At 41.0% G+C, this 24,021-nt stretch overlaps 1 protein-coding gene across 3 annotated transcripts; it reads left to right on the plus strand.

Annotated features, from left to right (window-relative positions):
• Positions 1-2,297: 2,297 nt before the first annotated feature.
• On the plus strand, positions 2,298-22,718 carry LOC110537584 (NADPH--cytochrome P450 reductase). 3 transcript variants are annotated; one of them, XM_090192463.1, is made up of 17 exons: positions 2,607-2,666; positions 5,072-5,135; positions 5,385-5,629; positions 8,655-8,703; positions 8,894-9,022; positions 9,228-9,377; positions 11,679-11,803; positions 11,941-12,030; positions 12,702-12,800; positions 13,289-13,405; positions 13,674-13,792; positions 14,102-14,283; positions 14,445-14,594; positions 14,805-15,075; positions 15,331-15,476; positions 20,135-20,220; positions 20,336-22,718. In XM_090192463.1, exons 3-17 carry the CDS (start codon positions 5,451-5,453, stop codon positions 20,478-20,480), a joined length of 2,037 nt encoding a protein of 678 aa, XP_090048589.1. In that variant the 5' UTR covers positions 2,607-2,666; positions 5,072-5,135; positions 5,385-5,450; the 3' UTR covers positions 20,481-22,718. The 3 variants fall into 3 exon arrangements, with proteins under 3 accessions (XP_021479409.3, XP_090048589.1, XP_036793436.2); XM_021623734.3 differs by lacking the exon at positions 5,072-5,135 and having other exon boundaries at positions 2,298-2,666; XM_036937541.2 differs by lacking the exons at positions 2,607-2,666; positions 5,072-5,135; positions 5,385-5,629 and adding an exon at positions 6,657-7,918.
• The last annotated feature ends 1,303 nt before the right edge of the window (positions 22,719-24,021 follow it).

The raw sequence follows: 24,021 nt of genomic DNA on the forward strand, positions 1-24,021 counted from the left end.
CCAAACAAAACAAAGAAACAAACAACGCAAATAATGGTCAGAATGTGACAGGAAGACTTCGGCCCATACCGATGCTGACATTTTTAGCTAATATCTGCCGATCCCGATATGTTCACCGATTATATCGTGCATCCCTAGTTTTAAATATACTTAAGTGTCAAAAGTAAATGTAATTGCTAAAATATACTTAAGTATCAAAAGTATAAATAATTTCAAATTCCTTATATTAAGCAAACCAAACAGCACCATTTTAATTCTTCTTCTTTTTCCGGATAGCCAGGGGCACACTCCAACACTCAGATATCATTTACAAACTAAACATGTGCTTGGTGAGTCCACCAGATCAAGGGCAGTAGGGATGACCAGGGATGTTCTCTTGATAAGTGTGTGAATTCGAGCATTTTCCTGTCCTTGTCACACCCTGATCTGTTTCACCTGTCTTTGTGATTGTCTCCACCCCCCTCCAGGTGTTGCCATCTTCCCAATTATCCCCTATGTATTTATACCAGTGTTATCTGTTTGTCTGTTGACAGTTTGTCTTAATGAGGCTATCATTATTCAAAACAAATGACACAAAACAACTTTTTAATAGAAATGTAAATTAAAATGGGATTGACCTGAAACCTGGGGAGAAGTAGAATAGTGTCACTATTAATACACTACCATTCTATTGTGTTTTCTGTGCAAAATAGGTTTTGTCCAGTTTCTCCAGTACTATTACCAGAGTGGCTGTCTGTACAGACGTCGAGCCCTGGGAGAGAGTCACAACATGGATTTGACAGTTGGTGAGAGAGGTCACACATCGTTGTGTGTCATCATGACTACTCACTGATAACGTGTTTAAGAGGAACATGACCAAAATGACAAAAGACGCGTCCTCCTCCATCACTCCTCATTGACCTGATATCAGGGGCGTCATCAACACATAGATTCCAGCTGTATACATAGTACATATTTACTGGTATAGTATAGTACATGTTTATTATATATGTATTACATACATTTATTGATGTAAACAAACATTCCTCCACCTCAGAGGGTTTCCTGTCGTGGATGTGGCGAGGCCTGACCTTCCTTCTGCCCTTCCTGTTCTTTGGTCATGTGAGTATCGGGCACATCATCCCACTGGAGGTACTCAGTGAACACCTTTTGTCTACAGTAAATGTGTAGTCTTGCTGGGCACCGACGTCAGTTCAACATCTAGTTTTGATTTGTTTGAGTTGTCAACTAACATTTAATTCAACATGAAATGAACAAATCATTTCACAATGTCATTGGATTTAAGTTAAAAGGGGTGAAAAAAAGTGGTGAAAATTCCCTTACGGTGATTACTTTTTTTGAAATCCAATCAGTTTTCCACATTGATTCAACGTCATCAAATTTTTTTGATTTTTTTGGTGTTGAAATGACGTGGAAACAATGTTGGTTCAACAGGGGGGGGGGGGGGGTCATAGTCCATCCTTCTCTCAGCAATTTAGGGTATTGAAAGTACCAAAGTTATTTCTGGATATTGATGTCACTGCACTTGTTTGCCTTGCGCAAGAGGGAGGGCGACACCACTGTTTTCTGTGTTTGTACTTCTGGCAGCTCTACAATGGCCTAACACTGTTCAGGATGGCCCAGCTCCTAGAGTGTAGAGAGTGACATGTCACTGCATTTCACAGATGCTCTTTTCATTTCACAGATAAAATCAATGAAACTTGACAACTTCCTTTATTGACAATGCCAATATTGTGTCAAGCTCCTTATGTGTCTCATGTATTTTGTTGCCAGCCAAATTGAAAGTAAACATTTGTTACTTTATTCCTAACCTGTCCTCCCCACCCTCCAGGTTTTCATGTGTGGCTGCTCCTACCTCGTGTTTTTCATGGGAACTTTTCCACTACACTTGGTGTGGTCTACCATAAGTACATCCACAACCAAGACACGTCCAAGAGCCTATAAGACTGGAAGAGAAAGATAACTGGACATTGTTACGAACCCAACTATTTATTCAAAATAATATGTGCCAAAGGTGTTTTATACTAATGTACTTTTTGTCTATTTTATACAGTTGTCTTGTAAACCATGTACATTTTTCTGTTGCACCTTCTTATCAAACGTGTTTCGTTTCTTGTTTTAATTTCTGAAACACATTGTTCTTTGTTCTTCTGAGAAATGCAGGTTGTCACTTTCAGCATCATCCAAGATTTAATGGTGTGTGAGATTACGAGAATGGGTCGGAGAAATTACAGGCCATGCACTGACAATCACTAAACTGTGTGTACATATTCCGCTGTGTCAAGAAAGCTCACTCTGCAATAATAAGACACTAGCTGAGTCTGTGCTTTGTTCATTTTGTTTAAATGTCTCATTATGAGAACGCAACGTGCATTACTACTGGTATGTTAGGGATATGTTGACAGCATTACTTTCTTCTTCTTGACTGATACTATTTTGTGGATGGATATTGTAATTCATGATGATTTGATATGGCGGCTGATATCAAAATGAGCTCTAGGAGTTTTCAGGGACATGGTGGTATCACATTTAACTGATTCTATTATATATAGCATAATGTACATAAACCACGAACACGTGAGAGGCGTGGCGCTTGGTCGCACAATAATGACGTAGAAGAAATTTGACTCCGATATTGTGCTGGATACAGTCAGGAGCAGTTTGAAGTAAGTAATCATTTTGTTAAGACTTAAATTAGTATTGAATTGTACTGCAGTTTTATGCTATGTTGAAATATGGTTAAACGTTATGAATTTGACGTCGCCTTCCAAGCAGACAACACATAGCCTAAAGGATCTTGTTATTTCTTGGCTAAGTTTAGCTAACGTTAGCTGCTCTGAACAGATTACACAACTGTGCTCCACTCTTTTGTAAGGTTTTTGGGTTACCTAAATGGGGGAAGACAAAGCCAGAATTAGTAAACTCAAACTTGTCAACGGTCTTATTGATAAATTGAACATTCTAGCAGCATGTCTTTTTGCTTCTGACAAATGTTTGGCAATATAAATTGTATCTGCCTCACTTAATAAAGTGCATGGAAGTAACCGCAATCTTGCCGACTAATATATCCATTGAGGTTCCAACCAACCACAGATATTTGTGGAAGTGTAGGAACCAATGTATTTTATCAGTACAGTAGTGAAGTGTGCACAAATTGTTTTCTATTAGTTGTAACTATTATTAAAATAATAATCAACTTTTTTAATAGTTATGTCAGTTTGCATTTGTTTTCATTGAATTAACCCCAGACAACAACATACTTGTACGATATAATACGGTAAATGTGATTCATGCAGCATAAATCATCTATGAAAACTGACAATTTAATGGAAGTACCAGGTTTATGAGACGAGCTTTGTTGTTTTCTTTATCCATGGCATGCTGCATGTATGGACTGTAGTTCAAAAGAACAATGTGTACATTTTGCTCACATTTGTCTTTATGCTAGAATGCTCTCTTGTGGTAAAATTGAGAATTTAGCCTCAGGCTTTCAATGCTTTTTAGGTGTATGTGACAGGATAAGTAAAGACATTTTGAAAGACAAAAATGGTTTTCAGAACTACATGAGTCTGGAGCACAACATTTTGCCATTCGTTTTGTCATACCCATGGAGAGAAATGCTGGCAAAATCCCAGTCGTCACTCATCTCTGCATGACAGAACCTCAGCTATGAAATGTTAATTTCACTAACTATGCTCCTGCTGATTAAATGTGCCCTTCACAGCCCAGGTCAAGTCACCTGTTAAAGGCCCAGTGCAGTGAAAAACAGGATTTTTGTGTGTTTTATATACAGTACCAGTCAAACGTTTGGACACAGTTACTCATTCAAAGTTTAAAGAAATATTTACAATTTTCTACATTGTAGAATAATAGTGAGACATCAAAACTATGAAATAACATATATGGAATCATGTAGTAACCAAAAAAGTGTTAAACAAATCTAAATATTTTTGAGATTCTTCAATGTAGCCACCCTTTGCCTTGATGACAGCTTTGCACACTCTTGGCATTCTCTCAACCAGCTGCATGAGAATTGCTGTTCCAACAGTCTTGAAGGAGTTCCCACATATCCTGAGCACTTGTTTGTTACTTGTCTTTCAATCTGTGGTCCAACTCATCCCAAACCATCTCAATTGGGTTGAGGTCTGGTGATTGTGAAGGCCATATAATCTGATACAGCACTCCATCACTCTCCTTGGTCAAAAAGCCCTTACACAGCGTGGAGGTGTGTTTTTATGTCATTGTCCCATTGAAGAACAAATTATAGTCCCACTAAGCGCAAACCAGATGGAATGGCCTATCACTGCAGAATGCTGTTGTAGCCATGCTGGTTAAGTGTGCCTTGAATTCTAAATAAGTCACCAAGAGTGTCACCAGCAAGCACCATCGCACCTCCTCCATGCTTCACGGTGGGAACCACATATGCAGAGATCATCCGTCCTCCTACTCGGTGTCTCAAAGACACGGCAGTTGGAACCAAAAATCACAAATTTGAACTCATCAGACCAAAGGACATATTTCCACTGGTCTAATGTCCATTGCTCGTATTTCTTGGCCCAAGCAAGTCTCTTCTTATTATTGGTGTTCTTTACTAGTGGTTTCTTTGTAGCAATTCGACCATGAAGGCCTAATTCACACAGTCTCTGAACAGTTGATGTTGAGATGTGTCTGTTACTGGAACTCTGTGAAGCATTTATTTGGGCTGGTAACTCTAATGAACTTATCCTCTGTAGCAGCGGTAACTCTGTGTCTTCCTTTCCTGTGGTGGTCCTCATGAGAGTCAGTTTCATAGCGCCTGATGGTTTTTGCGACTGCACTTGAAGAAACTTTCAAAGTTCTGGATTGGCTGACCTTCGTGTCTTAAAGAAATGATGGAGTGTCGTTTCTCTTTGCTTATTTGAGCTGTTCTTGCCATAATATAGACTTGGTCTTTTACCAAATAGGGCTGTCTTCTGTATACCACCCCTACCTTGTCACAACACAACTGATTGGCTCAAACACATTAAGAAGGAAAGAAATTCCACAAATTAACTTTTAACAAGGCACACCTGTTAATTGAAATGCATTCCAGGTGACTACTTCAGGAAGCTGGTTGAGAGAATGCCAAGTGTGCAAAGCTGTCATCAAGGCAAAAGGTGGCTACTTTGAAGAATCTCAAATATATAACACATTTTAATTTGTTTAACACTTTTTTTTGTTGGTTACTACATGATTCCATATGTGTTATTTCATAGTTTTGATGTCTTCACTATTATTCTACAATGTAAAAAATAAACTAGAATGAGCAGGTGTGAATTTTTCACTGGTACTGTGTATGTAACGTATGTATGTATTTTCGTGGGAAAAAATATATATATTAAAAAAACGAAATGTAATTTCTTCAGGTCCTCTCTCTGCCCTGGCTGCAGCCGGTGTTGACCTGTCAGACAGTGAGTGGCCCCATCGAGGACATGGAGGTAGAGCATGTAGCCCCGGAAGGCCCTGACGTGGCCCCTGTGGAGGAGGAAACTCTCTTCACTAACTTGGACATATTCCTTTTTTCTCTCATTGTTGGCCTACTCATCTACTGGTTCCTTTCTCGCAAGAAGACTGAGGAGACCATCCCAGAGTTCAAGAGGCTCACCCCTGTGTAAGTGTTTTTCGACCAAAATTCTATAATTTTATGTTTTGATAGGGCCCTTGCCTAGGTACGCTCATTACATTCTCATTTGTAAAATCCCAAGGGAGTTTATCCTATTGGAACAGTGGTAGTACGTTTGCTTACGGGCTGGGAGACACCATGTTCTGGACCAGCAGGGGACGTTGCATTGTCGGTATCCTCTATATTGGTGTCAGAAGTGGGATAGTGCTGCCGATCTTTAAAGCTGTTCATTTATTTCATCAAGAATGATTCAACATTAGTGTGTATTTGCTCAGGTTTTCACCTTATTAGCCCAGGAAGGTTAATCAGAACACTCCCATTTTGTCATCCCTTGGTGATCAAAAGTCATTTGTATTTTCTTGCCCTGGAACTTGGAGCTGAGTTGGAAGCAGGGATTGGCAGTGTGTTTGTGCATGTGTTGCTTTAGACCACACTGTGGTTGGCCTGGGCAGGGGTTCCAGCATTTGAATGTGTTGACTTCATGTAGGCCTAACTGGGGGAATGTGCATGGTCACATTAGTTTACATTTGTCGTTTATTCAAAAGGATAATAATTGGAAGTGGTTTGGGTGACTCTGTAGCTTATTTTAACATACCCTAGAGACTAGGCTGCATCGCCCAGGCCACATGCAGAAAGGTACTGTAGCAATTGTAGTGGTTTTAATTGTTTTCTCACCTTTAATTTCCTGTAACTTCCTGGATTAGGCCTATACATGTTGAATAGATGCTTGAAACGTCTCACACCAATGTTACTGAGAACCTTGTTGTTTCATTGTATCCACTTGGCTGCTGGCAGGAACTTGGCATGGGGCTTAATCAGTAACAGTTGCCTATGTTCCTTTGTTGGCGTCACTTGGATCAATTCCCCTCACAGGGAAAATGCCAGCTCTGCCCCCCCCCCCCCCCCCCCCAAACAATGGAAGTGAAAGAGGTTTTAATTGCTGGAAATATTAACCATAAACATCGCTCTCTCTTTCTGAATGGGAACACTGTAAAGAGAAGGACCTCAAACATACTGGTGATTAATTACTGGACCTCTCTCTCTCCCTGCGAGATCCCCTGGCTCCCCTCTGCACCACCAAACCTCATTGAAAGAAATATGCAGGAGGAGGAAATGGCCCACAACTGAAGCTATGAAAATTCCAGGAAGAGGTTTGGGGTGTGCAGGAAAAGAGAGAACTACCTTGGAGTTTCCTTGTGTTTGGCTGGCTTGCATTTCACTGTGATCCTTTTTTGTTGAAGACTCCCCTGTCTTTGGGCACTCTTTTTTGTGTTTAGTCGTCTACACAGCCAATTTTGGACACTTCTTCAGCGCACCAGAAGACCTGGTGGATGCTTTTTCTCTTTGAATGCTCTCCGAGGTGGAAAGTTGAGGCCAAAGTCCAGCAGAATTCTCTGTTCAGCCTCTCTTCTGTGGAAGCCGTCCCTAATTTGCCTTTGAGGGAGCATGAATGGAGCAGAGCCGTGTCACAAATGGCAACCTTTTATGATAGATTAGGTAACCATTGTGACACACTCCCTCGGCTCGGGGGTTTGAAATGTGCTTTATTCAGCTCTGCCTTGCCTCGTCTCTTTTAAAAAGAAAAAAATACACATTTACGCTGTTAATAGTTGCCAGGGTGACTCGGGTAGTGTCGTCCCTACAGATTGTATAGGAAAAGAGGAGGGATGTAGTGAGTGGATGTGTATGTCAGTGTTGATGTGTGTGCGTGCGCAGGGGCATGTCCATTTTTAGTTTTTTATCTTTTTTCGTTTATGCGTATGTCGCCGGCTGCTCTGCTTGAAAGGCTTTTAAGGGAAATGTCATGCTATATTGTCGTTGTCTTCCCAGCCTTGCTGCCAGTTGTCGGTGGTATCTGTGTTGAGTGGTGGTGAGAGCGGGTAACAGCAGCACGTCCATCCGCGTCTCTGACTGCTGCTCTGAGCAGAACACAAGCTCTGGAGTTGCCTGGCCAACCAGTGAGAGGCTGCTGCGGCTGAATAACAGCCATGGCTGCCTGCGTGTTTTGATTCCACCACAGAGAGAGAGAGAGCGCTCGGGTGGGGTGTTCGTGGGGGGGGCTGTATGTTCAGTGAGAGACTGAGAATCTCTCCCACATAATGCACTTTGGAGAGGCCAGCGGATAGTCAGCCCTGATGGGCTTCTTCTTCACGTGCTTTTTCAGATTGTGTCCAATTGTGGATCAGACAAGTGTGTTGTGGGGTGCTGGAGAACACTGCCTGTAACCATGGGATGTGTGTTCTCTCTGCCCAAAGAGAGACAGGCAGCGGCAGCCAGGTCAGTCTCTCTCTCTCTGTCTCTTTCTGTTTCTCTCTCTTGGTCTCACTGTGTGTGTGTGTGTCTGGGACAGCTTGTTCTACTGTGCTCCATCCACTGCCTATCATGTTGATGCTCTTCAGGGAAATGTGTGTTACTGTTGGGAAAGGCAAATGATTGGACTTGATTTGCTTTTCAGCTTCCCAGGCTGTTTACCAGTGTTTTTAACCAGCAATGTTAAACAAAAGGAAAGGAAATCATTTAAAAGATTGTTATGATTATGATAGCTTGTCATAAAGTCTGTAGTCTGAATTATGGCTGTGTGCAGTACATGTAGCCTAACAATTGATTTAAGATACTGTCACCACATGCAACGTTTGTCACTTCTTTACTTCCTCTTGATACCTCCTATGTTCTTTGCTGAGGAGCACATGTTTCATTGACAATTGACATGTTATTTTCATTAGTGAGTTTCACATGTATTTACTGTGTTTGTTCAAGGTTTTTACCAATGATCAACTGAGCTATTTCTGTGCTGCGTTTCCATGACTTGTAAAGGGATTGGGTGTGACCCATAAACAAATCTCTCCCATGGGGGTCAGAAGGGGATGAGAATGCCAGAGTAAAGAACATTTTCTGCCTTCTCAAATGGTCTCTCCTTTTCGAAGGCAGTGTAATAGCCATTTAGTGGACTAATTAAGTTACCATGGTATGCTAATGTTTACCTTTAACATCTGCTTTGTGTCTTTTTCTCCAGAGTCACTCCGCAGCGAGAAACCAGCTTTATTGAAAAAATGAAGAAAACGGTCAGTAGCTTCATGCTAAATTCTGTGTAATAAGTAGAAACAAATTATTTTATAAAAAATTATCTCTATTTATTTAGTAAATTGATATGTAGGCTATATGCCACTTAACTTGTTTGGGTGACTAGCTAAGGAACTTTAAAAAGTCCTCTATAATTTAGGATTATTACTGATGATGCATCTGCCTCTCCAGAACAGGAACATGGTGGTTTTCTACGGCTCTCAGACGGGCACGGCTGAGGAGTTCAGCGGCCGACTGTCCAAAGACGCCCAGCGCTACGGAATGAGAGGCATGTCAGCTGACCCCGAGGAATATGACATGGTACTGGTCTTAATCCGGCTGATTTTATATGTGTACACTATGTACATTGTCTCAGTCTTCTACATACCACATGTAACCTCCAGCAGCTTTGTGGTGATGAATATTTATATTTGTTTGGATATTTATTAAATGTATAACATTAAGAGAGCTAATGACTGCATTGTTGTGTCCTGAGAGCTGTCTTTTTCTTCCTTCCTCTCCTCAGTCGGAGCTGCCTCGTCTTGCGGAGATCGACAACTCCCTGGCTGTGTTCTGCATGGCCACCTATGGGGAAGGGGATCCCACAGACAACGCTCAGGACTTTTACGACTGGATGCAGGAGAACGACGAGGACCTGAAAGGAGTCAACTTCGCGGTTGGTATTTTGCTCAGCGAGATAGGTCTGTAGTAGGTGCATCAAGGTGGTTGAGAGTCAACATTGGTGTGCAGCGCAGCACATTTAGCTTTGACAGAATCCACACAGAATGACTCATATTGCATCTCCATTCCCCATTGAAGGAGAGGTAGGGATTGAGATGTCCGTATGTGAGGCTTTCCCATGCGAAAGGCACTGGTGGAATGCACACTTTGCTACATTGCCCCACTTCCCTCCAAACTCACTCACCAAGTGGAAACATGTGGTCCTGCCAAACAAAGCTCCAGGCCTGGCCAACCTCAAGGCTGGAGCTGGAGAGCACTGGCAGTTTGTGGCTTGGAGATGTCGGGAGTCTCAATTTTGAAATGTTTTCTCATTGACATCACTACTGAACAATGTTAACCATGGCTTCCTCCGGGTCTCGCTGTGCGACTCTCCTGAGACAGCATTGTGATGTGGTTGTGGTTTTTTATCTGGGAAATCCATGTTTTCTTGTTCTCAACATCTGTAGTGCATTCAGCCATATAAAGCCACTGAAATTACAGATCTGATCCAAATGGTGTAATTGAGTAAATGTACAGCTTAGACATATGTAAGGATATAGTGTATTGCTGCATTTACAGTGTCTTCAGAAAGTATTCACACCCCTTTTCCATATTTTGTTGTTATTAATATGGATTTAATTGTCATTTTTTTGGTTAACAATCTACACAAAGTACTCTATTTGGGAAAATAATTCTAACATTTATTTCAAAAATCATGAAAAATTTAACAGTCATATGTTGATTAGATAAGTATTCAACGCCCTGAATCAATACATGTTAGAATAACATTTGGCAGTGAGTATAGCTGTGAGTGTTTCTGGGTAAGTCTCTAAAAGCTTTCCACACCTGGATTGTACAATATTTGCACATTATTCTTTAAAAATTGTTCAAGCTCTGTCAAGTTGGTTGTTGATCATTGCCAGAGCCTTTATCAAGTCTTGCCATAGATTTAGAGGACGGTTTTAAGTTAAAACTGTAACTAGGCCACTCGGGAACATTCAATGTCGTCTTGGTAAGCAACTTCAGTGTATATTTGACCTTGTATTTTAGGTTATTGTCCTGCTGAAAGGTGAATTTGTCTCCCAGTTTCTGTTGGAAAGCAGACAGAACTAGGTTTTCCTCTAGGATTTTGCCTGTGCGTAGCTCTATTCCATTAATTTTTTTTATCATAAACTCCCTATTCCTTGCTGATGACAAGCATACCCATAACATGAGCAGCCACAGCCATGCTTGAAAATATGAAGTGGTACTCATGGATATGTTGGATTTGCCCAAATATAACGCTTTGTACTCAGGACATTTCTTAAGTTAATTTCTTTGCCACATGTTTTGCAGTTTAACTTTAGTGCCTTATTGCAAACATGATTAATGTTTTGGAATATTTTTTATTCTGTACCGGCTTCCTTCTTTTCACTCTGATAATGGTTACTATGGTGCAGTAACTATAATGTTGTTGATCCATCCTCAGTTTTCTCCGATCACAGCCATTAAACTCTGTAACTGTTTTAAAGTCACCATTGGCCTCATGGTGAAATCCCTGAGCGGTTTTCTTCTTCTCCGGCAACTGAGTTAGGAACGACGCCTGTTGTAGTGACTGGCTGTATTGATAGCCCATCCAAAGTGTAATTAATAACTTCAACATGCTCAAAGGGATATTCAATGTCTGCTTTTCTTTTCTTTTTACCCATCTACCAATAGGTGCCCTTTTTTGCTAGGCACTGGAATACCTCCCTGGTCATTGTGGCTGAATCTGTGTTTGAAATTCACTGCTCGACTGAAGAACCTTACATATAATTAATTGTGTGTGTGGGGTGCAGAGATGAGGTAGTCATAAAAATAAAAAAATTAAACACTGTTATTGCACCCAACTTATATTTGACTTGTTAAGCGAATGTGTACTTCTGAACTTATTTATGCTTGCCATAACAAAGGGGTTGAATACTTATTGACTCGAGACATTTCAACTGTTCATTTTTCATTAATTTGTATAAAGAAAATCTAAAAACATAATTCCACTTTGATTTTATGTGGAATTCTGTGTAGGCCAGTGACAAAACAATCCTCTATTTAATCCATTTTAAATTCAGGCTGTAACACAACAAAATGATCAAGTCTAGGGGTGTGAATACTTTCTGAAGGCACTCAGGTTTGCATCATGATATAGGCCCTAGAAGTTGAGGAATCTTTACATTTATATGCAGGTCATTAACTTTTATCTACTGTGATAGCTGATAGCATCTGCCTTTGAACTCTGCAGGTGTTTGGCTTGGGGAATAAAACATATGAGCACTTCAATGCAATGGGAAAGTATACTGACAAGAGACTAGAAGAGCTGGGTGGCAACAGGATCTATGACCTGGGAATGGGAGACGACGATGGCAAGTGAGTACTGAACTCAATACAGTGCAAACATTGCCACAATGTCCAGAAATTAATCCATATTCATAAATATGTATGTATTTCTCTTATTAAAATATAATGCGATGACTGTTCTATGTATGTCTTACCCTCTTCCCCAGCCTTGAGGAAGACTTTGTATCATGGAAGGAGCAGTTCTGGCCTGCTGTGTGTGAGCACTTTGGGGTGGAGGCCACAGGAGATGACACCAGGTAATAGCTAGTTGGCTACCACCTCTCGCTCTCCTGGTCAGACTAGTTGTCAACTAGAGATATTTAGTATGGAGATTCAGGAGCAGATGTACTTCCTGTATAGAGAAGGTATTTTATATATATATATATATATATATATATATATATATATATATATTTTTAAAGACACAGAGAGCTGGTTTCCCAGACACAGATTAAGCCTTGTCCATTGAAACCGCTTTTTAGTCCAGGACTAAACTTAATCTGTGTCCTGGAAACCGACCCATAATGTTTTACTTTGTATTCCAATTCAATGCAGAACAAGGGTTATTTTCCATGGTAATATCAGCAGCTATAAATGCTGGATGTATCAAATAATTGATACCACCTGGCATTGTTTGCATGTTCTCAGAAAAAACACTAAAGCTTCATCTGCAAATAACAAACCTAAATGACCAACAACAAGTAAAATAATTTTACATGTGCTTTAAGACCTTTCACTCACTATGGCATCTGACAATTTTTACCATGCATCATCACATTTGCATCACAGAGAGCAAACTCCACTAGAAGCATGCATGGCTGTCCATGTCGGCCCTTAGCTGCACTGACAATGGTTATTTTTAGACTTAATGAGTGGTCGGGATGCAGAGCAGGAAGTAATCACCTGTCTGTTTCTTCCTCTTCTTTAGCATCCGGCAGTACGAGTTGGTGGTTCCAACTGACATCAACATGAATAAGGTGTACACTGGGGAGATGGGTCGCCTCAAGAGCTTTGAGACCCAGAAACCGTGAGTTGACAGCTTCACACACACATAGGAAGTGGTGTAGGCAGCTCAGCTATCAGGCGTAATGACCGAGATGTGTTGTCATCGCTAATGGAATGAATAGATTATGGTTGTTTTTCAGGGCAACAAAGGGATGACTGTTGTCATGACGCTGACCTGATTCTCACCTACTCCCCAATGTCAGAAGTCCAACAGCAAAGTCTGGGTGCTGTTAGGGTGCATCTCAATAGTCCAAAGTGGCCTCTCCTCATCTCTTTTCCTTGATAGAACTAGACAGGTGTAAACTAAATCCCTGTGTAGGCCTCGGCCTTAGCGCTTTCACCTGTCTTCTCAGATCAGTAAAAAAGAAAAGTTCTTAATATTAGAAATCTTCTTTCAAATGTATTGGGATGTCAATTATTTATTGGAACTTTCAACAAACCCATTTTACAACATTGGCACCAATTGTCTGAAATGGCTTCGTGATAACTCCAATATATCTGTCATTGCAGGCCTTTTGATGCTAAGAACCCCTACTTGGCCACAGTGGCTGTCAACCGCCAGCTGAACCAATCCGGCGACCGCCATCTGATGCATCTAGAGCTGGACATCTCAGGTTCCAAAATCAGGTAGCTGCTCTGCTCTAATATGTAATATTAAAAGTCCTGTGCCTTAGAAAATCATACAATCATACACTTCTGCCTTCCAATGTCTGCTGCATTTCTTCTGTCTGCCAATAAGTGTCGAGTTGGATAATCATTTATTTATTTATTTTCCCCATTTTCACACACTGGCAACAAGCATGTAAATATGTTCTATATGTAATGACATTAGCGTGCTAGATAAAGACATTGGGAAGTCTTGTTCATCCACCTCCCCCCGTCTCCCCCCCTGTAGATATGACTCTGGAGACCACGTTGCTGTTTACCCCGTTAATGACGTGTCAATAGTGAACAGAATAGGCCAAATCCTGGATGCCGACCTGGACACTGTTATCTCTCTCAACAACCTCGACGGTCAGTTGTAAATCATGGCTCAGGGATATATGATTTCAGCTGCTTTGTGTCTGTGTATTTACATTGGAGCAGTTTTCCATTGGCTTTTTCTGTACTATTTGGTTGCAATGAAATGCACATGATGTCATCCTCATGGCTATTCACTCACTGTACAGTAATCTAGAGGTTAAGAAGATATTACTGCACACATAGTCAACTAAATCATATAGTCTATCGTTAACATCGAAAATGTGTACCGTGGCCTCTAAATAAATGGAACTTGAACATTAAATGATGATGCTGATAAGATTTTTCCTCTGTGTCTTTTAGAGGAGTCCAATAAGAAGCACCCGTTCCCGTGTCCGACCACATACCGCACAGCTCTGACCCACTACCTGGACATCACCAACCCCCCTCGCACCAACGTACTGTTTGAGCTGTCCCAGTACGCCACCGACCCCAAGGACCAGGACACCCTGCGCAAGATGGCCTCCGCCTCCCCCGAGGGCAAGGTTGGCATTCCTGACGGACCTCGAACTTCTGCCCCTTCACCACTAGCTGACTGACTGACATTCTACTGCCCGCCCAGAAATGCATGCTGTCAATGCGTTTGAATGGCTGTAAATGATCCGTATCAGTGGAGAGTCTTAGTCTGTCTGTGTCTCTTTGCCAGGGTCTGTACCAGAGCTGGGTGCTGGATGCTCAGAGGAACATCCTGGCTGTGTTGGAGGACATGCCGTCCCTCCACCCTACCATAGACCACCTGTGTGAGCTGCTGCCCCGCCTACAGGCTCGCTACTACTCCATCGCCTCCTCTGGCAAGGTGAGACCCACTATTAGAATAGTAAAAATACTTTGTCCATCTTGTGAGAAACAGCAGCACCCCTGGATGGAGAGCATTTTAAAGGTTAAGGACATGTACCTGGGATCAGAGACCAGCAGACCTCCGGTTGCCAGTTCAGTTCCCACTTTTTCAGTTTCTTTTATTTAGTTTTTTATTTGATTACTTTATAACTGTGTATTGTCTTGTCAGGTGTATCCTACCATGGTGAGCATATGTGCGGTGGTGGTGGAGTTCCAGACCAGCACAGGGCGGACCTTCAAGGGTGTGGCCACCAACTGGCTGAAGAACAAGGTTGTGGTGACGGACAACGGCCACAAGGCCACTGTGCCCATGTACGTCCGCAAGTCCCAGTTCCGGCTTCCCTTCAAGGCCAGCAACCCGGTGGTGATGATTGGGCCCGGCACGGGCATCGCCCCCTTCATGGGCTTCCTCCAGGAGAGAGGCTGGATGAAGGAGCAGGGTACAGAGCAAGAAGGCCTGGTCCTCATCTAGCATCTAAGTCTGTGGTTTTTCTGATTATTAAAACCGAACAGTGTTTGCTTGTGCATAGATGGAGTTCACAGCAAGCAAGTCTCCATTACTCTACAATAAATTAGGTTCACCTGAATTTGTTGCCACAAGTATGTTTGTATTTTTTAGCATAAGGGAGGGAAAGGAAAAATAGGGCGAGTGTGACACAGCTTCACATTCAGTATGTGTTGTGTTTCGCTTTCAGGGAAGGATGTCGGCGAGACGATACTGTACTTCGGCTGTCGCCGCAGAAACGAGGACTTCCTGTACCAGCAGGAACTGGAGGAGTTTGAGAAGGCGGGCGTGCTGACTCAGCTCAACGTTGCCTTTTCCAGAGACCAGGAAGGGAAGGTAACACATCACACCAAACCTCTCTGTCAGCTCCTCACTATGTGAGTTCATGTGTCTAGCACTACTACCAAGTTTGTATGTACAGGATACACATGGTATACAGCATCCAATGAAATGCTTACTTGTAGGTTCCTTCTCAACAATGCAACAACAATTTGAAATAATATAAAATGAGAATACGAACATAAAGTCAATGGCTCAGTAGAATAGAAAAAAAACATTTTAGCGTTAGTATAATACAGGAAGGCACAATTTATAGTTCAATATGTACACGTGTTTTGGGGAAGGGGGGATTGGGGGGCAAGTGTTTCAATTGTGCAGTATTTAGCAATCATAATACGAGTGTTAGCAGCAGTTGTGATGTGGCATGAATGTGTGTGTGTATATATATATATATATATGTATATGTATATATATATATGTGTATATATATATGTGTGTGTAATATATATATGTGTATATATATATATGTGTGTGTGTGTGTGGTAGAAGTAATAGTTTTATTTATTTTACCTTTATTTATACAGGTTTTTTCTCATTGAGATAATATCTATTTTCCAAGAGAGACCTGTTCCAATAGCAGCAGCGGGAACAACGTTTCAGACAAAATAACTTACATACACTAACACAACATTAAACAAAACTATAAACACACATACAGTTCAACAATGACATATTACATTAAAAACACAAACATCTTGACTAAAAACAGCTGGCCTAAAAACAATTACACTCTTCTATGATATATACAGTGGGGCAAAAAAGTATTTAATCAGCCACCAATTGTGCAAGTTCTCCCACTTAAAAAGATGAGAGGCCTGTAATTTTCATCATAGGTACACTTCAACTATGACAGACAAAATGAGAAAAAAATCCAGAAAATCACATTGTAGGATTTTTTATGAATTTATTTGAAAATTATGGTGGAAAATAAGTATTTGGTCACCTACAAACAAGCAAGATTTCTGGCTCTCACAGACCTGTAACTTCTTCTTTAAGGGGCTCCACTGTCCTCCACTCGTTACCTGTATTAATGGCACCTGTTTGAACTTGTTATCAGTATAAAAGACAACTGTCCACAACCTCAAACAGTCACACTCCAAACTCCACTATGGCCAAGACCAAAGAGCTGTCAAAGGACACCAGAAACAAAATTGTAGACCTGCACCAGGCTGGGAAGACTGAATCTGCAATAGGTAAGCAGCTTGGTTTGAAGAAATCAACTGTGGGAGCAATTATTAGGAAATGGAAGACATACAAGACTACTGATAATCTCCCTCGATCTGGGGCTCCACGCAAGATCTCACCCGTGGGGTCAAAATGATCACAAGAACGGTGAGCAAAAATCCCAGAACCACACGGGGGGACCTAGTGAATGACCTGCAGACAGCTGGGACCAAAGTAACAAAGCCTACCATCAGTAACACACTACGCCGCCAGCGAATCAAATCCTGCAGTGCCAGACGTGTCCCCCTGCTTAATGCAGTACATGTCCAGGCCCGTCTGAAGTTTTATAGAGAGCATTTGGATGATCCAGAAGAAGATTGGGAGAATGTCATAAGGTCAGATGAAACCAAAAATAGAACTTTTTGGTAAAAACTCAACTCGTCGTGTTTGGGGGACAAAGAATCCTGAGTTGCATCCAAAGAACACCATACCTACTGGGGGTGGGGGGTGGAAACATCATGCTTTGGGGCTGTTTTTCTGCAAAGGGACCAGGACGACTGATCCGTGTAAAGGAAAGAATGAATGGGGCCATGTATCGTGAGATTTTGAGTGAAAACCTCCTTCCATCAGCAAGGGCATTGAAGATGAAACATGTCTGGGTCTTTCAGCATGACAATGATCCCAAACACACCGCCCGGGCAACGAAGGAGTGGCTTCGTAAGAAGCATTTCAAGGTCCTGGAGTGGCCTAGCCAGTCTCCAGATCTCAACCCCATAGAAAATCTTTGGAGGGAGTTGAAAGTCCGTGTTGCCCAGCAACAGCCCCAAAACATCACTGCTCTAGAGGAGTTCTGCATTAAGGAATGGGCCAAAATACCAGCAACAGTGTATGAAAACCTTGTGAAAACGTTTGACCTCTGTCATTGCCAACAAAGGGTATATAACAAAGTATTGAGAAACTTTTGTTATTGACCAAATACTTATTTTCCACCATAATTTGCAAATAAATTCATAAAAAATCCTACAATGTGATTTTCTTTATTTTTTTTTCTCATTTTGTCTGACATAGTTGAAGTGTACCTATGATGAAAATGACAGGCCTCATCTTTTGAAGTGGGAGAACTTGCACAATTGGTGGTTGACTAAATACTTTTTTGCCCCACTGTACATCGATCAAGTGTTTAAACTCTACCAACGAAACTAGATCATCACATTTTAAAATGTTCAGGAGAGAATTCCAGGACCACGGTGCTAAGTAACTAAAAGTATTTCTACCATGACCTGTTCTAATTTTTGGTACTGTTAGAAGCAAATCAGAATGGGACCGTAATTGATATTTATTTACTGACCTGACTAAAAAAGAACAGAGAGATAATGGCATTTTACCCAATATGGCCTTATAAATCAGTGTATACCAGTGTTTAAGCCTACGCAAGGTCAATGACGACCAGCCAATAGCGCTGTAGAGATCACAATGATGTGTTAGACGTTTCTGATTTGTAATGAACCTGACGGCTGCATGATACACTGAATCAAGTGCTCTCAGGGTAGTGGCTGAGGCCTGCATATATATATATATATATATATATACAGTGCCTTGCGAAAGTATTCGGACCTTTTGCCACATTTCAGGCTTCAAACATAAAGATATAAAACTGTATTTTTTGGTGAAGAATCAACAACAAGTGGGACACAATCATGAAGTGGAACCACATTTATTGGATATTTAAAACTTTTTTAACAAATCAAAAACTGAAAAATTGGGCGTGCAAAATTATTCAGCCCCTTTACTTTCAGTGCAGCAAACTCTCTCCAGAAGTTCAGTGAGGATCTCTGAATGATCCAATGTTGACCTAAATGACTAATGATGATAAATACAATCCACCTGTGTGTAATCAAGTCTCCGTATAAATGCACCTGCACTGTGATAGTCTGAGGTCTGTTAAAAGCGCAGAGAGCATCATGAAGAACAAGGAACACATCAGGCAGGTTTGAGATACTGTTGTGAAGAAGTTTAAAGCCGGATTTGGATACAAAAAGATTTCCCAAGCTTTAAACATCCCAAGGAGCACTGTGCAAGCGATAATATTGAAATGGAAGGCGTATCAGACCACTGCAAATCTACCCAAGACCTGGCCGTCCCTCTAAACTTTCAGCTCATACAAGGAGAAGACTGATCAGAGATGCAGCCAAGAGGCCCATGATCACTCTGGATGAACTGCAGAGATCTACAGCTGAGGTGGGAGACTATGTCCATAGGACAACAATCAGTCGTATATTGCACAAATCTGGCCATTATGGAAGAGTGGCAAGAAGAAAGCCATTTCTTAAAGATATCCATAAAAAGTGTTGTTTAAAGTTTGCCACAAGCCACCTGGGAGACACACCAAACATGTGGAAGAAGGTGCTCTGGTCAGATGAAACCAAAATGGAACTTTTTGGCAACAATGCAAAACATTATGTTTGGCGTAAAAGCAACACAGCTGAACACACCATCCCCACTGTCAAACATGGTGGTGGCAGCATCATGGTTTGGGCCTGCTTTTCTTCAGCAGGGACAGGGAAGATGGTTAAAATTGATGGGAAGATGGATGGAGCCAAATACAGGACCATTCTGGAAGAAAACCTGATGGAGTCTGCAAAAGACCTGAGACTGGGACGGAGATTTGTCTTCCAACAAGACAATGATCCAAAACATAAAGCAAAATCTACAATGGAATGGTTCAAAAATAAACATATCCAGGTGTTAGAATGGCCAAGTCAAAGTCCAGAGGAGTGCTGAGGAGTATATCTGTCTGTATTAAAGTCCTTTTGCGGGGAAAAACTGTTTGGTTGGGCCTGGCTGCCAAGTGGATGGGCCTATGCCCATGGCTGCACCCCTGCCCAGTCATCTGAAATCCATAGGTTAGGGCCTAATGAATTTATTTAAATTGACTGATTTCCTTATATGAACTGTAACTCAGTCAAATCTTTGAAATTGTTACATCTATTGGGCACATCATAATCTGAAACACAACCAAAACAAACTGCAAATGCATCCAACAAGTTTGTTGTAGTCATTGCATGCTAGGAATATGGGACCAAATACTACACTTTTAACTACTTTTAATACACAAGTGAATTTTCCCAAATACTTATGACACCTTGAAATGGGGGGAGATGCATAAAGTGCTTTCATTTCTAAACAGTAAAACAGATATGTATGAAAATACCCTAAAATAAAAGGTGACATTCTGTACTGTCACCTCGTATGAAACATTTGATCTCAAATCCAAAATGCTTGATTATAGAGCCAAATTAAAAGTTTTAGCTTCCCTGTCCAAATAAATACGTAGATAAGTGTATCTATGACTTTGATAAGGTCCAATATTTGATACTACCAGTGCCTATAATTTGTATTGCCTTGAACCTGCAGACTTCAAGAGAACGTATTTTGTATCAGTTAAATTATTCAAATGAATTGTTCATAATTGTTAGATTTTTCATGCTCAGGTGTATGTGCAGCATCTCCTGAAGAAGAACAAAGAACATCTGTGGAAGCTGATCCATACTGACAATGCTCACCTCTACATTTGCGGGTAAGAACCAATTCAGACCACCTGCGTATGGACACGCTTTTAGAGGGTTTTCTGAAAGGGCAAATCCATCACCGTGTGCCCTCTGTAAATATGGCTGCCACTTGTCCTTGCCTAGGGATGCTCGGAACATGGCACGGGACGTGCAGAACACCTTCTATGACATCGCTGAAGAGGTCGGAGGCCTCACACACACACAGGCTGTGGCCTACATCAAGAAGCTGATGACCAAGGGCCGCTACTCTCTGGATGTGTGGAGCTAAAGAAGATGAAGCTTACTTGCAGGACACCCTCACAACCCCCTAGATGTTACCCCTCACCCAAATGAAATAGGTTAACGGTAAACACCTTTTTAAACAGTTTTTGGAGGTAACACGTCAGCACCTAATCTCTAAATGGAAAGACGTATGTCTGAATTTTTGTTGTCCTTATTATTGGATTTGTTTGTAATCTTACTGAAAGCCTTTTGTGGGGACTCGTACTGAGAAGTAGTGCTGTTAATTTAGGATTGTTTGGGAATTGGCTCATACTCTAACTTGACCCCTAACCCCCAGGTCTTTCATGTAGATTTGGTCTACATTCTCCTTTAAGGTTATGGGGAAAAAACATCTCTATTGTGGAATAAATCAATAGATTTTTTTTATTAAGAGTGCAGGCAGACCTTCATTGTTTCACGTCAGATTAGAAAAGTTGGAGATGATCATTTACAGTACCAGTCAAAAGTTTGAACACACCTCATTCAAGGGTTTTTCTTTATTTTAAATATTTTCTACATTGTAGAATACTAGTGAAGACATCAAAACTATGAAATAACATAAATGGAATCATGTAGTAACCAAAACAGTGTTAAAGAAGAATCTAAACTATTTTTTATTTGTTTAACACTTTTTTTGGTTACTATATGTTTCCGTATGTGTTATTTCATAGTTTTGATGTCTTCACTATTATTCTACAATGTAGAAAATATTTAAAATAAAGAAAAACCCTTGAATGAGGAGGTGTGTTCAAACTTTTGACTGGTACTGTAAATTATCTCCAACTTTTGTACACATTGTTTTTGTAAGTGAAACTAGGTGAAAACAGAGGTGATTATGAAATGAAATATTGTGTCAGGACGTTTGTCATGCTGTGAAGATCCCCACAAGCATTTTTTTTTCTTGTATATTAACTCATTTCAAATGTAAAGCATTCTATATTTTCCATCTGTAAATGTATTTACAAATTCAGATGCTCTAGGAAGGTTGTGTAAACTTGTAGCGTATTCATGTTGTACCATGTACTGTTAAATTTGTACATTTCAATTTCAGTAACTATTTAGTAATTGAGCCTTGTTCTTCATCGGTTCATTCAAGAATAGGTCTTAGATTAAGTGGTGATCAACTGTAAAAATGTCCAGGTGTTTTTTTTCTTCTCACGCTCTCTGACTGTAAGGCTTAGTGCCAACTAGTTACGTTTAGATGGAAACTACCACAGCATTTAGGCAATGCAATATGTGTTGGTTATATGTGCACTTGCAGTACAAAATGAATCCGTCTACTAACTGTCATTTGTGTGTTCTGATATCACTAATTCTGGGATGTGTACAGTATACACTGATTGTACAAAGCATTAGGAACACCTTCCTAATATTGAGTTTCCCCCGCCCTTTTGCCTTCAGAACAGCCTCAATTTGTTGGGGCATGGACTCAACAAGGTGTCAAAAGCATTCCACACAGGGATGCTAGCCCATGTTGACTCCAATGCTTCCCACAGTTGTCAAGTTGTCTGGATGTCTTTTGGGTGGTGGATAATTCTTGATGCAAATGGGGAAACTGAGTGTGAAAACCCCAGAAACGTTGCAGTTCTTGACACAGTCAAACTGGTACACTTGGCACATACTACCATATCCCATGTAAAGGCACAAGTCTTTTAACTTTCCCATTTACCCTTTAAATGGCACACAAACAATCCGTGTCTCAATTGTAGCAAGACTTAAAAATCCTTCTTTAACGTGTCTCCTCCCCTTCATCTACACTGATTTTGAAGTGGATTTAACAAGTGGCATCAATAAGGGATCAGAGACAGACCTGGTGAATCCAGGTGAAAGCTATGTCATGGAAAAAGCACATGTTCCTAATGTTTTGTACACTCAGTAAGTATTTTATCTCGGTGTCTTTCTATGCTGATGGTTGGAGGTCTAATACAAAATATTTACTTCAACTTGAGGTTCTGCTGAACATTAACTGTATGAAATAGATGATATAAGGGTGATGTTCAGCAGTTTCTTTTAATAGAGAAACCCCTAAACTATTGTAGTGATATGGCAGGGTTCATGTTTTCATTTGTGTGCCTTTGAACTTTTTCTCTTGCATTACTGATATTGAATAACGTGTTCCATCATGACCTGTTACATGACTTTTACCACTTGATCCAGTTGTTTATGCAAAATAGCTATTTGTATATAAACAGTGTAACTTGAAAACATGCATTTGTAAAGAAATAATAATCATTGATTTGCTATACTTAGTCTTGGTTGTCATTTATGGCTTCTCTTTACTGTGCACAATGACCTTTTTTTTTTTTTAAATTTACACTTTAATCAAATTTTCTCCCCAATTTTCATGTTATTCAATTGGTAGTTAGTCTTGTCCCATCGCTGCAACTCCCCTATGGACTCGGGAGAGGCAAACGTCGAGAGCCATGAGTCCTCCGAACAAATCCGCACTGCTTCTTGACACACTGCTTGCTTAACCCGGAAGCCGCACCAATGTGTTGGCGGTAACACCGTCCAGCTGGTGACCGAAGTCAGTGGGGCCAATTGTGCGCCGCCTCATGGGAGTCACGGCCGTCTGTGAATCAGCCTGAGATCAAACCTGGGTCTGTAGTGACGCCTCAAGCACTGCGACAGAGTGCCGCTGCGCCACTCGGGAGGCCCAACTACCTCATTTTCTAAAGATGACATCATAATCTGCCCTTGTAGCCCACACTCTTGATAACCTCAACCACTGCTCCAGAATTTACAATGATGTTGAATGATGCATTGCCAAACATACTGCATGTAATGGATCTAATTTACTGGTGAGTGGATGCTATTTCATTTCATTGCTGTGAGTAGTTAAGGAAAGAAACTGAATACATCTGTGGAATATAAATTGCCTGATTTATCAAGGTTGAATAAATCGAGAGTGCCAAGAGATTGCTTACATTCAAATGACAATCAAAACCTTCTTGCATTGATTTGACCCTGAACATTCAGAGTTTGACTCTTCAAACCAAAATCATCCGTGAAGAGACTTTTTAAGTACTGCCTCAAACCCCATGTCCAAGTATATTACATTTCAACGTATAACAAATGAGAGATCTCTGTCATTGAATGACTTATCTATATCATCAATCTGTCAATGAAGACACCGGTGCCCCTGGGTAAACCATCATAGACCCTAGCAGTGACTCAGGCATGTTTGCTGTGAAACTCTGGGGGGCACTGACAGACACAGACTGGAGAAAATGTTGAGAATGTAGATGTTGAGCCACTGGATCCCAGTGACTGCTGGTTTGAGAGGCAGAGCTATGCTTCAGGGCATATCCATGGTTGTGAACATAATAACCTGAGAACTCAACAGGGCTCCCCTGTGTATAGTAGGACTGGGCCCAGCCTTCAAATGTCTTTGGTGTGGTCTCGGTAGCCAGTAGGTTGGAGGAAACTAGAGCGTAGGCTTGGACTGGGTAGGAATGATTCTGCAACCAATGAGAATGTGGAGAGATTACAGAGAGCTTATCTAACTAAACAGTGATTCTCTATCTAATCATTGGGGACCACTATGT

The sequence above is a fragment of the Oncorhynchus mykiss genome, chromosome 12 (genome assembly GCF_057628025.1).
Source record: "Oncorhynchus mykiss isolate SJ-2025 chromosome 12, ASM5762802v1, whole genome shotgun sequence".
Taxonomy (NCBI): domain Eukaryota; kingdom Metazoa; phylum Chordata; class Actinopteri; order Salmoniformes; family Salmonidae; genus Oncorhynchus; species Oncorhynchus mykiss.